Here is a 15665-nt window from a genome sequence, read left to right as displayed (position 1 = left end):
TTGGCCAATGAAATGTCTTCCTTAAGATGACAAACTAAGGTTTGCTTTTCTTCAATGTAGCCTCATGTCCATCTGTTCTAAAGTGGCCGCTATGACTCAAAATATTAGCAATGAGAGGAGCATAGCCAAACCGCTACCTGAAACTACCGTATAAGATTCTTCTTAAGCTACATTTGTACTGTCACAATACTCGAGAGATACAGATGAGATAGATATATTCCAAAGCTGGATAGTAAGATGCAAGAAATACGAAAAGTAAAATGATAAATGACCGCCGTGATTTTGCCTGGTCAGATCGAATTAGGTTTTGATAACGGTGGGCATGATGGTCAAACAGAGAAGATGATATCAATTTAAACAATCCTCCAAAGCGCCACCCATGGAATTCAATTTACCCATAAAAGTACAGATCTTTGCGTAGATGAGAAAACTCGAATAAATAATCTAAAATTTGTAATTATAAAAAGGGCCAACGACGGAACAGAGGACGATGGTTATGCTTTTTACCTGAAATCGATCGATCACATTTTAAAATTAATAATATAGCCAGCACAGAATTTAAGCAATATATTTGTTGAGGTACGTTTCTAAATAAAATTAAATATAAATCAAAAGATAATTATTCTTCCTGCAACAAATAAACGCTTTACGAAATAAGTTTCATATGAGGAAATATTGTTTATATGTTTTCAATCTGGGAAATAGGATATAGTATACCTACGTCAGAACTGCCTGTATAGAACAAGTGTAGGTTTTAAAAAAATAATTGGCGACACGCTAACAACCTAACGAGTGGGGCCACACTGAACGACGTGTTGTTTTACATCCTCGTTTATATCCCTCCGGTTATATCCCTCACAAATTGTTAATGTTCGTGAATTTCTAACTCGCCAGAAGTGCCATTTTTACGAAATCAACGAAAGTTTTTGAAAGGTAACCATCCATGGCTTCACTTTCGCAACCGTGTTTTCGATCATGAATGCCCTTGTTATATTTAAACAAAAACTTTGGGCTTTCTCGGGTTGTTTTTTGTTAAGAATGCGTCATTCTGCCACAAAAAAGACATTTGTTTGAATTTAAAAGGTATAAACGACTTCTATTGTAATACAACTGCTATTTTTACTTTGTGCCTACAGTTGGGTGGTTGTGGGGATATTAAGAATTTATATAGGGTCACCCAACCATAGTATTACTATAAGGGCAAAGAAGTCCTTAGCCTGTGTATTTAAAAAAAAAGCAGTATATACATTTTATTGTCGATGATATATCTACATCGCACAGAGTTGATGTTGTCATGTCCTTTTCACCATCACCCAACATGCTACAGCAGTACCTTTTTCATTTCTCTTCTTTTTTCAAGATTTAACACTAATTTGAAGGAGAAAATATAATTGCGCTTGGAAAGTACTTTAAGCATAAACTCCAGAATTTGCAATAGAATAGCAGGTTGTCAATCAGTTTTTTTTAATTAACTTAGCCAATATTCCATACACATCTCTTATTCCTCTCCAATCGTTAGACAACAGAAAATCCCTTAAAATACAAAGGATTTCAATTCGGAATCTACTCGTCTTTTTCATTTGAAATCGGTTATGAACTACATCAAAAATAGTAGTGACTTTATATGAAAAAAACAGAAATAACAGATGAAACAGTCCATTACTTACCCCTGGGTTATTTACGTAACAATGATACCTCGAGAGATTTTGTCCTCGTATTACCGTTACATAACATTTTAGCACGTAAAATCGAAATAATTTCATAGATGTTTTGTTGTAAATAAATCTTATCTGTGACAAAATAAGAATCGTTATTCTGTATATGATACTAAAGTTTGTAATTTTAATAAATTTATATATTTACTTTGATCAAATCGGTATTGGTTTTCCATCTTAGATTACTAAAAATAAGTGAGATAATATTGTTCCGATCTTTTCAGTATAATAACAATGTAAATAGAAACGAGATATCTCTGTTTTACAATTTAAGCCCAAATAAAAGAGGTTTTCATAATCAACAATGAACAGATCAACTCACGATTGATATTAAGTGCATAAGAAAAAAACGTTAATCCGAAGACAGTTAGTTGTTAAAATCAAAAAGACAATGCTCGCTCGTGAGTGCGTCTTATAAAAATTTAATATCGAAACTTGAAGAAGTACAAAAGTTGGAACGAACGAAATACATAGGAGATTCAAATCTGAAATTTCTTTAATAATATAATGTTTGATCTGTGAATTTTGGTTTTGGCACCGAGCACCATCGATATTGCGTTAAGCGACTACCGGTATTTTTATTAATGTTATTATTAATTATTATTCACATGTTAAGTCGCCTCCATAATGTCATGATTATTAATTTAAGTCAGGTCTAATCTCATGTAAATTTTTATTTATTAGATTCACACAACTGGTTGTAGGACCTCTTGTGAGTGCGCGCGAGTGGGTACCACCGCCCTGCCTATTTCTGCCGTGAAGCAATAATGCGTTTCGGTTTGAAGGGTGGGGCAGCCGTTGTAACTATACTTGAGACCTTAGAACTTATATCTCATAGGTGGGTGGCGCATTTACGTTGTGGATGTCTATGGGCTCCAGTAACCACTTAACACCAGGTGGGCTGTGAGCTCGTCCACTCAAATTAGCAATAAAAAAAACAACCGGATTAAATCTACACATAAATAGAAAAATCTATACACTATTGAATCCATACTTTTGAGTGCGTAAGGTCGGTTGTGAAGTCGTGAGAGGCTGAATTTTGTTTATTAAATAATAAAATAACATAATATATAGGTATAAAAACTCAGAAATATACATTATGATAGATAAAATATAGATACATAATATAAAAATCAAAAAATATATGAATAATGATAAAAGAAAAAAAAACACTGGAACAATAATTTTCGGGGTAGTTGAATTGTTGGCGGCAAATAAAAGCGCGGTGATGGTACTGAGGTATTGGGTAGAGTTGGAGCTTTTATAAATTTCAAGAAAAGACTGATGTTATAAATTTTGTCCACAGCGTAATGCAGCGTATCCAGCAAGTAGACTGGAAGGCCGTCCGTCGCGACGGTCATAACATCTTCACCAAGCTCATCAGGACGAAGGACCCGTTGGAGGCAGAGGCCAACCAAGAACTGGCTGTGCCGGGGAGACATCGTTTATCGGTGCGTAATTAATTTTCCTACCACCTACTGGTAGTAGGACCTCATGTAAGTCCGCACGGGTAGGTACCACCGCCCTGTCTATTTCTGCCGTGAAGCAGTAATGCGTTTCGATTTCAAGGGTGAGGCAGCCGTTGTAAATATACTCAGACCTTAGAACTTATATCTCAAGGTGGGTGGTGCATTTACGTTGTAGACGTCTATGGGCTCCAGTGACCACTTAACACCAGGTGAGCTATGAGCTCGTCCACCCATCTAAGCAATAAATAAAAACTCTCATTCCCTAGCGTAATATTTAACCTAATACCCAAGGCGTGACACAGGATAACCGGTGTTTCTTAATACACCTTCAATTTAATGTCTCAATATGGCCAATGGCGTTCACGTGGTTTCTGCACAATCTAGTGATTCTCTAATACCAGATAGAGCACGAGCTCGGAAATAAATAAAAAATTCGTTTAGAAGCAATCTCAGTAGGTACTCACAGCGAATTTTCATCAGAATGACGCAAATACCAGTTTTACTATTCTATTTTCAAGATCATGAAAAGGTTTCATCATCCATCATCCATGGTTTCTGAAGAGTTCGGAAACCATGGATGATGTCTTTTGTGCAGAACAGTATGTAATTTTTAAACATAATTTTAACTTAAAAAAATGCACTTATACATTTCCACTAATAGTTGAAGAACTAGTCTGTGAAAAATATTCTACGTAAAATTTCATTCTGAAGGAACGAACGGTCAATGGAAAACTAACAAAGTTATTTTTCAATTGCGGCTGTGTTACGGTGCGGCTCAAATATCCAGCCTCGCTTCTACTATTGTTTCTCCAGACCGCTTCAGAATTTGTCATTTGAAAGAGTACAACTGAGAAATTTAATTCATGCACACTGGACGCTGGTTTTCAATTTTTTTCTTTCTTATATTCCAATTTTATTTGTATTATTTTATTTTTAAATAAATGTAATTATTTGAAAAAAAGCATATACCAGTAGCAAGTTTAAGGAGATATCCTCCGTGCGTCGTGTTCCTCAGTGCTGGGATCGTGACCTTTATAGAATACATGCATAAAGGTTTTCTTGGGAAAATTGCTAGTGGTGGGTTCCCGCGTCCTTCCACAGCAGAATTTCAGAGATGATTTAGTTCCTCTGGGCTACTGAAGCCCTAGTTCGGGTTACTTGACCGCCGCCCGTTGCTCGGCGTTATATTTTTACGGCCGGGTAGGTGGCATACCGACTCCAACACTCCTCTTTTCTCATCCGGGCTTGGGACCGGCAATGGCAGAAACTACGGATAGTCAGGTGCAAATCGGAAACATTCTTCTAAATAGGATTCCCTATGGAATTTTAGTTTAACTAGCATCTGAATAGTCGCTCGCCGCAAGGTTATTGTATGGATGGTCTGCATTTTGTAGTTCATCTGTCTATCCCGATAAATAAAATAATGACTTGTCTATAATTAAACTGGTGGTAGGGCTCATTGTGAGTCGGCACGGGTAGGTACCACCATCCTGCCCGTTTCTGCCGTGAAGCTGCAATGCGTTACGGCTTGAAAGGGTGGGGCAGCCGGAAAATCGAGGCTCACGTCTGACCAGCATGAAAAGAAAAGTACGACGCGCCATTTACGTCGCTGATGTCTATGGGCCCGGTAACCACCTAACATCAGGTAGGCCGTGAGCTCGTGCACTCATGTAAGAAAAAGCTAATTAACAAGATTATATTATTCAATACAATTGGGAGATAATTAATTTGAAAAATGAAATGATAAAAAAATAGTCGTGTATTACTTAAAATACTAAATGGTTTCCACAAATCCAATTCCGATCCAAAACAAATTCAACGTTTTAATTTTGTTTAAATATAAATTAATTTGTAATTTAATTTAATTTCTGTTTGATTGCTAATTAAATACAAATATATGGTTCAATGGAAATTCAAATCGACATATGATATAGAAATATACCCACACACAATAGAGTTAAACAAATAGACTTTCAATATTATAATAATGAGATCATTAACAAACATACATGTGTATGTACCTTTGTATGTACCTTTGTGTGGGTAATTATGTTTGATTGCAAGCGTATCTCCAGAACTACTGAATTAATTGGGGCTTGGACTAATTAGTAACACCTTCAAAGATCCTCGTTAAAAATGTACTAATCCGTAACAAAAACATTATTAAAAAAAAGTGTGTGTGTCCGCTCCGACGCACGACTGGAGTTTACTGGATATAAAAAATTAAACGAAACAATACGAGAAATAGTTCTATATTACGACAACACGATACACTACAGATTATTAACAAATTAACGAGACACAAAACAAACGACTAACAAATATATGAAAATACAATAATGAGAGAAACGCGCGATCAGTACGAGGCTTTGTGGCGGACTGCCGGCGCAGCAGCCCGGCGTCACCTGCGATAACGCGGCCGCGCGTTGGCTCCTGATTGGCGCGCGCACGCATCACGCAATCAGGAGCCAATCAGGCGCATAACGCATTTCGTGTGACATGCTAGTACGATTTTGGTCCCCATAATTTTCATACCCCGGGCCTATATATGTAAATCGATTCTAAAGGAGTAAACTCCAAAAACAAGCCAAGAACTAGGAAATTAAAATGAAAACCAGTTTTTTTTCTCTGTATGCAACAAATTTTCCTGAAATTACTTTCTAGTTTAGTCCGTCACTGAAGTTTTATTAAAACAATTTTTACTGGTGGTAGGACCTCTTGTGAGTCCGCACGGGTAGTTACCACCACCCTGCCCATTTTTGCCATGAAGCAGTAATGCGCTTCGGTTTGAAGGGTGGGCAGCCGTTGAAACTGTGCTTGAGACCTTAGAACTTATATCTCAAGGTGGATGGCGCATTTACGTTGTAGATATCTATGGGCTCCAGTAAGCACTTAAAACCAGGTGGGCTGTGAGCTCGTCCACCCATCTAAGCAATAAAATAATAATAATAAAAACACCATTTTCCCTTATAACAAGTAACAACAGATCGGAACAACTTAAACCACAATCTTAAGGCTCACCATCGGGTTTCTGATAACGGAAATGTTAAAGTTGTGTGGAAATGTTAAAGGTGGGTGGCGTCATTTACGTTGTAGATCACTATGGGCTCGGGTAACTTTTTAACATCAGGTGGGCCGTGAGCTCGTCCACTTATCTAAGCAATAAAATTAAAAATTAAAATATGACTATGCAAATCGGTGCCCCGATATCTTTCCATAATAATCGAACCCTTACCTTATTTGTATGCTTAACCTTCACAACTTCTACAAGCACTGGCAAACTAAGTTCAGTATAAAAAAAAGAAAGAATGCAAGTGTTTACGACGGAGCGTGAAATTCGTGAAAGACTCAGCTAGGCTTGATCTACAAGTGCCTTCAACTATGTCAAAAAAAGAACGTAAATGCACATTTGAAATCAAGTTATATAATATTTAGAAAAAAAAAAAAAAAAAACCCAGTACGCTGCGTGTGTAACACAAGTTCGGAAAATAAGTTTAACCTTTGAAACTAAAAGGCGTAGAATATTGGGCACAAAAAAAATAAAAAAAATAATATGTTTCAAAATAAACAGTATACAGTCTAATATATAAAATTCTCGTGTCACAATGTTCGTTCCCATACTCCTCCGAAACCGCTTGACCGATTCTCATGAATTTTTTTATGCATATTCAGTAAGCCGGGGAATCGGCTACTATCTATTTTTCATACCCCTAAGTGATTAGAATTGTCCACCCCTAACATTTTTTTTTATTTGGACATTTTTTTTGTTATAGTGAGGTATTATGTGGTTGAATGAGGTTTTGTTATTTTTATTATATATTCCCTCATCGTTCACAGCACTACATACCTCTTTCACTCATTTACCACATCCTTACACACTTACAATAAGTTAGTTTTTTTTTCTACACTAGAAATTCCCTAGAAATCATATATATGGCAAAACAATGTTTGCCGGGTCAGCTAGTATATCTATATATACAACATTATAACATTATAACTTTGTAGTTTTATAAAAGAGAAGTTCTCATTCCGAACCAATATTTATAAGTTGCTTTGAGTGAGAAAATATCAACAATTTCTACAAGTCATTTCCATTTCGTTCATTCATAGGACCAGTCTTTATGAATACTATTATTTGATAGGTTTTGCCGCGATTGATAGTTTTAATGAGTTCCCGAAATTGCGGTACTGTTGCGAGCGGTAATGTTGAAAAATTAATTAGCTTTTGCAATGTTTTTTTATCATCCAAATAAATTCGTATGAAAAAAATTTTTTTATATCAATTATGTATTTATAACCTAAAAAAAAAAACAAATCAATTGAATCTTTCGAAAATTTGGCCTGGCGGTGCCTACCCTCTTTTATGAGTCTCATTTAGAGAAAAGCCCTAAAATCAATTTTAAACCCTAATTACAATTTTGTATGTAACGATTGTTATCCTTTGCTGAAATTTTCTTTTGCGGAGTTCCAGCGAATAGCTATCGTAGAACACAAGATATTTTTCAGACGCTTGAATCTCGCTAATACCATTTTCAAGATAAACTTACATACATACATACAGATATACAAGTTCCGGACAACAACATTCGAACCTTCGGTCTACCGAGGAATGGCTCCTGCTCGATGGATGCATATTTTTGAAGGGATTTTATGACCTGGTAACTAAGACCTTTAGGTCAAGTCTTATTTTAATTAAATTCTTATTTTTATGAGACATGATAATATGAAGTGAAATGAAATGAAATGAGATGAGATGATATGGTATGAAATATAACCTCAGTAAAATAGTGGTCATTTACTGAGATTTTTTCAGTGGACTTGTTCGAGGATCCCAAGAAACTACGTTCAGCGGCTTTGTTTGATTTTCACACATTTGGGCACTAAATACATACTAAACACTTAATAAACCACCGTTATTATACACTTAAACCTGAAGAAACACTAAATAGACAAAATAAAACAAATCACACAGCTTCACTCCTCGCGTTCCCGCCAAAATGTCCTCGATGGATGCAGTTTCCACCAAATACATGAAAACTAAATATATTATAGGAAACAGCGAGCATATCAGCTTTAATTTTTTTGTGTTAAATAAATTTATGTTACATAACATCAAAACGATAAAACCGGCTCCCTCGCATTGAACCTTAATTAAAATATCGTGGAACGTTCAAATGTAAATATCCAATTAAAACAACAATTGAAAATGAGGTGTAATATTATTCTTTCCAGGGTCAATGCTTATCTATTCCGCGCAATCCTCGTATTGTCAAATAAGTAATTGTGATCGAAAGCGTACTGGTGTTTACAGTTCAACGGGTAATAATAGATATATTTTTTCCCTTTCATATCGTGAAAATTAGTTTTCCTGGAATTCAATTCGTTACTATTTCCTACGAATGGATTTCTGTCATTGTGTCGTATCGAATATTATGGAAGAAAGTTGTTGACCCTGAAGTATGTTGTTGAGGATTTTTTGACACATTTAAATCAAGATTTTCATCCAAACGCATAAATTGAATATCTCGGTCGTGTTCTTAGTCATTATAGAGATGTTCCCTTTATTATAATAACAGGGGAAGGAAAAGGGGCTGAACAGCGGCGAAAGAAGTGGTCCTTGAGGAACATCCGAGAATTTGCTGTCGTTGTCAGGCAGTACGGGTATTCCGCTTGGCACAAAATGAAACTGATTATTCCAAACGAATACAAAAAATAAAATCTATTAACAGAGCGGCCCTACAAGAATGACTAAGTACAATCAAGCATTATTGGTCGCTCGAGGTGTCCAAACAAGTAACGACTGGAATGGGAGCCACTTTAAGAATTGGAATTTTACTTTTTGCTTCACAATCTGACGTATTGAGGCCTGCAAGAGAGGTCTTATTCTCTCACTTACTACAGCAACATTTTCTATTATTGTCGGGTATTTAAAGTTAAACCGGGGTATGCGTAGCGTGACCTCTTGGTGCTGATAGCCCTAACACCTATGAGCAGGATGTTTGAATAAATATGTATACTTTAAAATTGCTAATTTTTAAATTATTAAAGAATTCGATAATTATGATATAATTGTAGCAGTCAATTTTAATATGGATAAATGTACTGTATCTTGTATTAATTTCATCATCATCAGCCCATAGTCGTTCACTGCTGGACATAGGCCACTCCCAATCCACACCACTGAGCCGATCTTCGACTCTCCTCATCCACCTCCTGTTAACCACTGTTCGGAGGTCAACGCACCACCTAACTACGTACCACATTACGTTTTCCATTGCGCGGTATCCACTCTTTTTTATTTTTTTTTAAATATGCTGATACCCTTGAGAGGCTTTATCAGCGTTACCCTACCGTGTAGGTGAGCTCTCGGGGCTCAAGCCGGAGGTGTTGCTAACACCGGCCCCAGCAAGAGTAGTGCTTCGCAGGTTCTACCACCGGATCGGAAACGAAATATTAGCAATTATTCTAAACCATGCTGAAATCATAATAATAACGCATTGGGTTTCATTTGTAGGTGTAGTTTGCAAGAACATCCCTCGATAAAGACAGGATGTCTGCGAGTGAATTCCGTTTCACGGTCGGCTGGTGGTCGAATCGATTTCGTCGCTATTGTAAAGTAATAGACTGCGTTTTGGTTTGTCGACGATCTCTTCGTATCGACGGGAGCACTTCGCTTCGTTTCACTTGGGTCACGGTCGAGGACGCGTCCCGCGCCCACGTACGTTTTCGGTTCTTACGAGCACAGAACGCCAACAGAATCGGGTGAATATCGATTAGAATTTTTGTGTCGTCAACCTTTACAAGTAACATCTATCCGCAGTGACTCTTCCCGAAAGATATAATAATTTTAAAGTTATTTTTCTATTAAAAAGTACAAAGAATGATCCTAGCTTAAGAGAAACAAGAAGCGTAATGTTTTCTTGCTTTTAGCATGAAGTTTTCTCAACAGCTATGTTACAATGGAATTTAATAACCCACGGACTCGACGGACAGAGAAATTAATCTATGAAAAATGTGAAAGTACAATAATGTCTCGCTATAGATTAATGAAGCTACAAATTAAAAGGGGCTGCAGTCGTGACTGACTCACTAGATGCAGTTTTGAGAAATCTGGCATATAATCAGATAGATACAGGCTGAAAATAGAACATTCTAGACATTGAAATAGGAATAAAGTACAACCCTAACGTCAGTGGAACATTATTCGTTATTATGTAAATCTAAATCATGATTTTAGTAACTTTCATGTTAAAATCCTGCAGTCAAGTGCTGAAGTTTGAAGATTAGGATAAACGTTATGAGAGAGGTTACATTAGCATAGTAATATTTATAGGCCCTGGAAACCAATCAGAACTAGGTGGGTGGTTCACCCATAAAAAAAACGTTAATAGAATCCACAATGTATCACGCAGTAGCTGGCAGACGTGCCTCCTGTTATTGGCCATGTTTCCTCATGATCATAGATCCCCTGTCAGTTTGATCTTTGATAGCTTTACATTGGGTTTTTATTTTTATTTTTATTGCTTGGATGGGTGGACGAGCTCACAGCCCACCTGGTGTTAAGTGGTTACTGGAGCCCGTAGACATCTACAATGTAAATGAGCCATCCACCTTGAGATATAAGTTCTAAGGTCTCAAGAATAGTTACAACGACTGCCCCACCCTTCAAACCGAAACGCATTACTGCTTCACGGCAGAAATAAGCAGGGCGGTGGTACCTACCCGTGCGGACTCACAACAGGTCCTACCACTAGTAAAGAACCAGGTGTACTAGGATGCAAAAAGTTTTTAAAAATGTAACATCGAAAAAGAGACTTTTTAGCGTTTTTTTATTTAGAATCACCAACGCTCCTACATGTATTTTTTTATTTTTATTTATTTGTTATGTAAGGTCGCTTTTTAACAGCAATGGTCATTAACGACCACTGTAACCTTACAATTAAATTAATCTATGGTAATCTATAATTTTCAGGAATTTTAAAGTACATTTTACATTATTATTTAAACAGTCAAACAAACAAATACATAGGCAAGGGAGCAAGCAGTATGTCTCTCTGCATTAAACATTGGGCACTCAATTATTTATTTTTATTTATTTATTACACTTCATGTAAAATTTACATTGGCGGACTTAATGCCTAAGGCATTCTCTACCAGTCAACCAAAGGTAGTGCAGAGTAAATAGTGGTAGGTGCAATGAAATTTATATTAGGTTACGAATACAAACAAAAAAAGTATATCTACATATATACAAAATCACATATACATATACATACATATATACACACATACATAAATATAATAGTTTATACAGTATTAAAAGGAATATATCAATAAATTTCCTTAACAAATAACTTCATCTTAATAAGTTCATGACGATTCCGCTAACTTTTCCAACAGCATTCGCCGAACCCTTAACTTGAACGTGCAGCGGTTAGTAATAGTCCTGATCTCGAGAGGAAGCGCATTCCATAGCAGAACAGATTGCACGACGAAAGAGTTACGAACATAACTAGAACTATGTGTGGGACAACGAATTAATAGGCTATTGAGAGATCGTAGGGCCCGCTCATGGCTGGAGTGAAGATATTGAAAATAGGAAGTTGGTTCGGGAGACATAAGTAAGGAATGAAGAGTCGTCAGTGCACGTAAATTACGACGCTGGCGAATCGGTAGAAGTTTGAGCTGAGCACGATAGGAAGATATATGATCATATTTACGAAGATTAAAAATAAATCGAATGCGGTTATTAAGAAGACGATCAAGTTTATTAAGAAGGTCTGCATTCAGGTCAAAATAACACACATCACCATAATCAATTATGGGGAAGATCAAGGCTTGTACTAGTATAGTCTTGGTCGCTGATGGTAAGAAATTCTTGAGGCGATACAGAGCACAAAGAATTCCAGAGGTTCTTTGTCCAACGTAAGATACTTGAGCTTTCCAGTCGAGTGTGGAGTCTATGTAAAGGCCTAGGTTCTTAACCACGGAACTTAGGGGAATTACTGAACCATTATAGAATATAGGTGGGGGTGACATAGTAGTTAAGCGTTGGATCATACGAGGACTGCCCACAATAATGGCTTGGCATTTCGTTGGATTCATAGTTAAGCCAAACTTAGTTGATCAACTACATATGTAGTCCAGATCCTTATTTTACTGGTTTATTGCCTGAGAAATAGACTCCACAGTCGTCTGTCTATAAAGCTGCAAGTCATCAGCATACAGATGATATGCACACTGAAGATTATGAGTTAAGAAATTTATAAAAATAGAAAATAATAATGGAGACAAAATACCGCCCTGGGGCACGCCAGAGTTGACACTACACCAACTTGAAGAGGTGTCATCAATACGAGTACACTGCTGGCGTCCCCGAAGATATGATGAAAACCATTCCAGTGCTGTAGGAGAGATCATAATATAGGACAAAATAGATAGGAGGATATCGTGATTGACGGCATTGAACGCATTTGAAAAATCAATTAGTACCAGTACTGTGACTTTAGTGTCTTGCATACCTGTCCTAATGTCCCCAACCACTTTAAGGAGAGCGGAAACGGTGGAGTGACCTGGTCGGAAGCCAGACTGGTAAGGGCTCAATAGGTTGTTCCGGAAAATAAACTGCGACAATTGTTTGTGTACGCAGGCTCCGATCACCTTGGATAGGAAGGGAAGAATAGATATGGGCCTAAAGTGATTCGGAAGGGAAGAGTTAGGAATTTTAGGTAAAGGAATAACATAAGCCTTACGCCACAATGACGGAAAAGAGCCTGATGATAGGGAGATATTTGTGATGTGCCATATAGCTGACAGAAGATGATCCGGAATTGTGACGATCATACGGCGACTTATATTGTCACAACCCACGGCGTTCGATTTTATGGATAGGATAATATTTTTGATCTCATCCACAGCAACCGAAGAAAATTCAAAGGAGTCAACATTAAGTCGAGACAAACCATTCAGGTAGTTCAAGGTGCGACATTTCGTTTGATTATTTAGTGGTGTAGCAGAGGAGAAATGAAAGTTGATGTCATTCAAACTTATCGTCGCCTGAAAATCAGAGTGACGCTGTCTACCAATACCCAGAGTTCCAAGGAATTTCCAAATATCGGCAGGCGAAGCGGAATTTATGTTTTCTAGAATGTGGCGTCGTTTAGCGTTACGTATCATCTGATTGCACCGGTTCCTCGACACCTTAAATTTAGTCCAGTTATCATCACACCGATTCCTCCTAAATTTTCGAAAAGCCCGATCCCGGCGCCTCATAGCCATCCGAATACCTTCAGTCATCCAAGGAGCTGGTGGGTGTTTCAGTTTAATTTTTCTGATAGGCGCATGAGTGTTGTAAAGCCCAATTAGTAAATGCTTAAAAGATATATTGCTATCACATCGACTGCATTTATTTATTTCTATATTGGAGTGGAGAAGGTTTCAAATACAAGGTTTTCTGTTAGACAACACACAAAGAGGTCCTCGTCTGCAATGGAAATAAAGATAATTAAATAAAACTGTATATTTCCTCGCGTTCGCTATAATAACATTAATTGTTTCTTTGCACTATTCTTCATCATATTCTAAAGGCACAGGCAAATATACACAAAGTAGTGTAAGCAAAAACATCCCTTGGGTTCAGGCGATATTCCTGTTAAATTTAGGTTACAAGCATAATCTCGAATTTACGAGCTTATCAATAATTCTTAAATGAACAAATTTTATTGCTGGGAATTCCGAGCCCAGAGACTTTTTTCAATTTTTTATCTCTACGATTTATAATGTTATATTTAAGCTTGCTCCTTTATAAATTTTCACAATGTAGATACTAGTCTCTTGCGGAGCGGATGCGGTATCGTCAAAAAGTCAAATTATGTAACAAAACTTCATATTCATGAATTAAGAATAACAGAGCATTCAAATTATATTCAAATTATTAATTATATTCAAATTATAATTTGCGTAATTACTGGTGATAGGAACTCTTGTGAGTCTGCACGTGTAGGTACCACCGCCCTACCTATTTCTGCCGTGAAGCAGTAATGCGTTACGGTTTGAAGGATGGGACAGCCGCTGTAACTATACTGAGACCTTAGATGATCTAGTAGATGGGCTTCGGTAACCACTTAACACCAGTTAGACTGTGAGCTCGTTCACCTATGTAAGCTCTAAAAAAAAATCGATTTTAATAAAAGGTGTATGAAAAAAAATTGGCGTTAACGTAGGCTTGTTTTAGTAGCATTAAATTAATTACAGTCACCTCTAAACAAATACTTTATTAATGAGCAATCATTTTATGTTATATTCCAATTATAATAAGAGTGATCTGAATATCCAAATCGGGCTTTCTAAATGTATTCCGTGTTAGATAATTTACCCACTAGGGACTTAATCGGACACCACTCAACAATCTTCGGATTACGCGCTGTGTTAATTAACCGGGTGTACTTAGATTACCTGAGGAGTGGGCTCATCAATCATTTTATACAATTAACTAGGACTGTTAATTTGAATGTAAACTACTTGTTGAAAAAATACTAAACTGTTTGAAATCCTTGATCCCATGACATTTAAAAAAGGTTGAATTAAACAGATTAAAAAGCAGATACAAACTTGACGCTTACACCAAAACTCAAGTATACTACTCTATATACTTGTTTACTATTATGTTAATACTAATGCTGAAGAGTATAACATACAGTTATATTGAAACAAGTGCTATTTTACCCTATTCTTGAAACCGAAATACATATTTTAATTAATTAAAATACACTGCTGACCTCACTGGCCCCTGGTTATAGGAGTCTATAGATACTGACGTTAATATACTGCGTCATATGCTCAGCTCAAAAGATTAGATGAAAGTCACGGAGACAACAGTTGTCCTACCCTTTAAGCCCTTATTGCATGGTCAGAAATAAACCTAGTCGTGCTATAGGAACTCGCAATATGCCCTACAAATACCAATACTTCAAGTAGAGTGTTAAATGTTATTGAGGAAGTTCATTTAGGTTGAATACTGTCTACTTTTTCTTCTAACTAGCAGTCAACTAGATAATTATTGTCGTGATCCTCTGAAATAGCCTATCTGAGCGCAAGGTCTCTTTGGGAGAAAGGCAGATATTAACTTTATCGTTTTGTTCCCAGCGTTGTTTAACCACTACGGATCTGACGTCCTTGGGCGTGGGCTCCTGTGTTGGCACCGGGATGTATCTCGTTGCTGGCATGGTGGCCCGCAAGTTCGCAGGCCCTGGCGTTATGATAAGCTTTATCATAGCGGCCATAGCCAGTATCTTTTCGGGTAAGTCTTGCTAATTTATTACTGGTATTATGATCAAATTTTTAGAACATCACCGTGGCCGGCTATGGTATAATCACCGCTGACTTTGTGATGTAAACCTTATATCGACTGTTCTTTTTTGACAAGACCCAATAATATGCAAATTATAAAGTAACTTTTAAATGGCAACTCTTCGTAAAATTG

At 36.9% G+C, this 15665-nt stretch overlaps 1 protein-coding gene across 1 annotated transcript in view; it reads left to right on the top strand.

Annotated features, from left to right (window-relative positions):
* Positions 1-3025: 3025 nt before the first annotated feature.
* Positions 3026-15665, top strand: part of LOC101740985 (solute carrier family 7 member 14) — a 124091-nt gene continuing 111451 nt past the window's right edge. Inside the window, exons 1-2 of the mRNA XM_038012107.2 lie at positions 3026-3166; positions 15329-15482. Of these exons, the coding sequence (XP_037868035.2) occupies positions 3026-3166; positions 15329-15482 (295 nt within the window). The remainder of the gene's footprint in view (positions 3167-15328; positions 15483-15665) is intronic.

This window comes from Bombyx mori, chromosome 1 (genome assembly GCF_030269925.1).
Source record: "Bombyx mori chromosome 1, ASM3026992v2".
In the NCBI taxonomy this organism is placed as follows: domain Eukaryota; kingdom Metazoa; phylum Arthropoda; class Insecta; order Lepidoptera; family Bombycidae; genus Bombyx; species Bombyx mori.
This window is presented reverse-complemented; position numbering and strand designations above follow the sequence as displayed.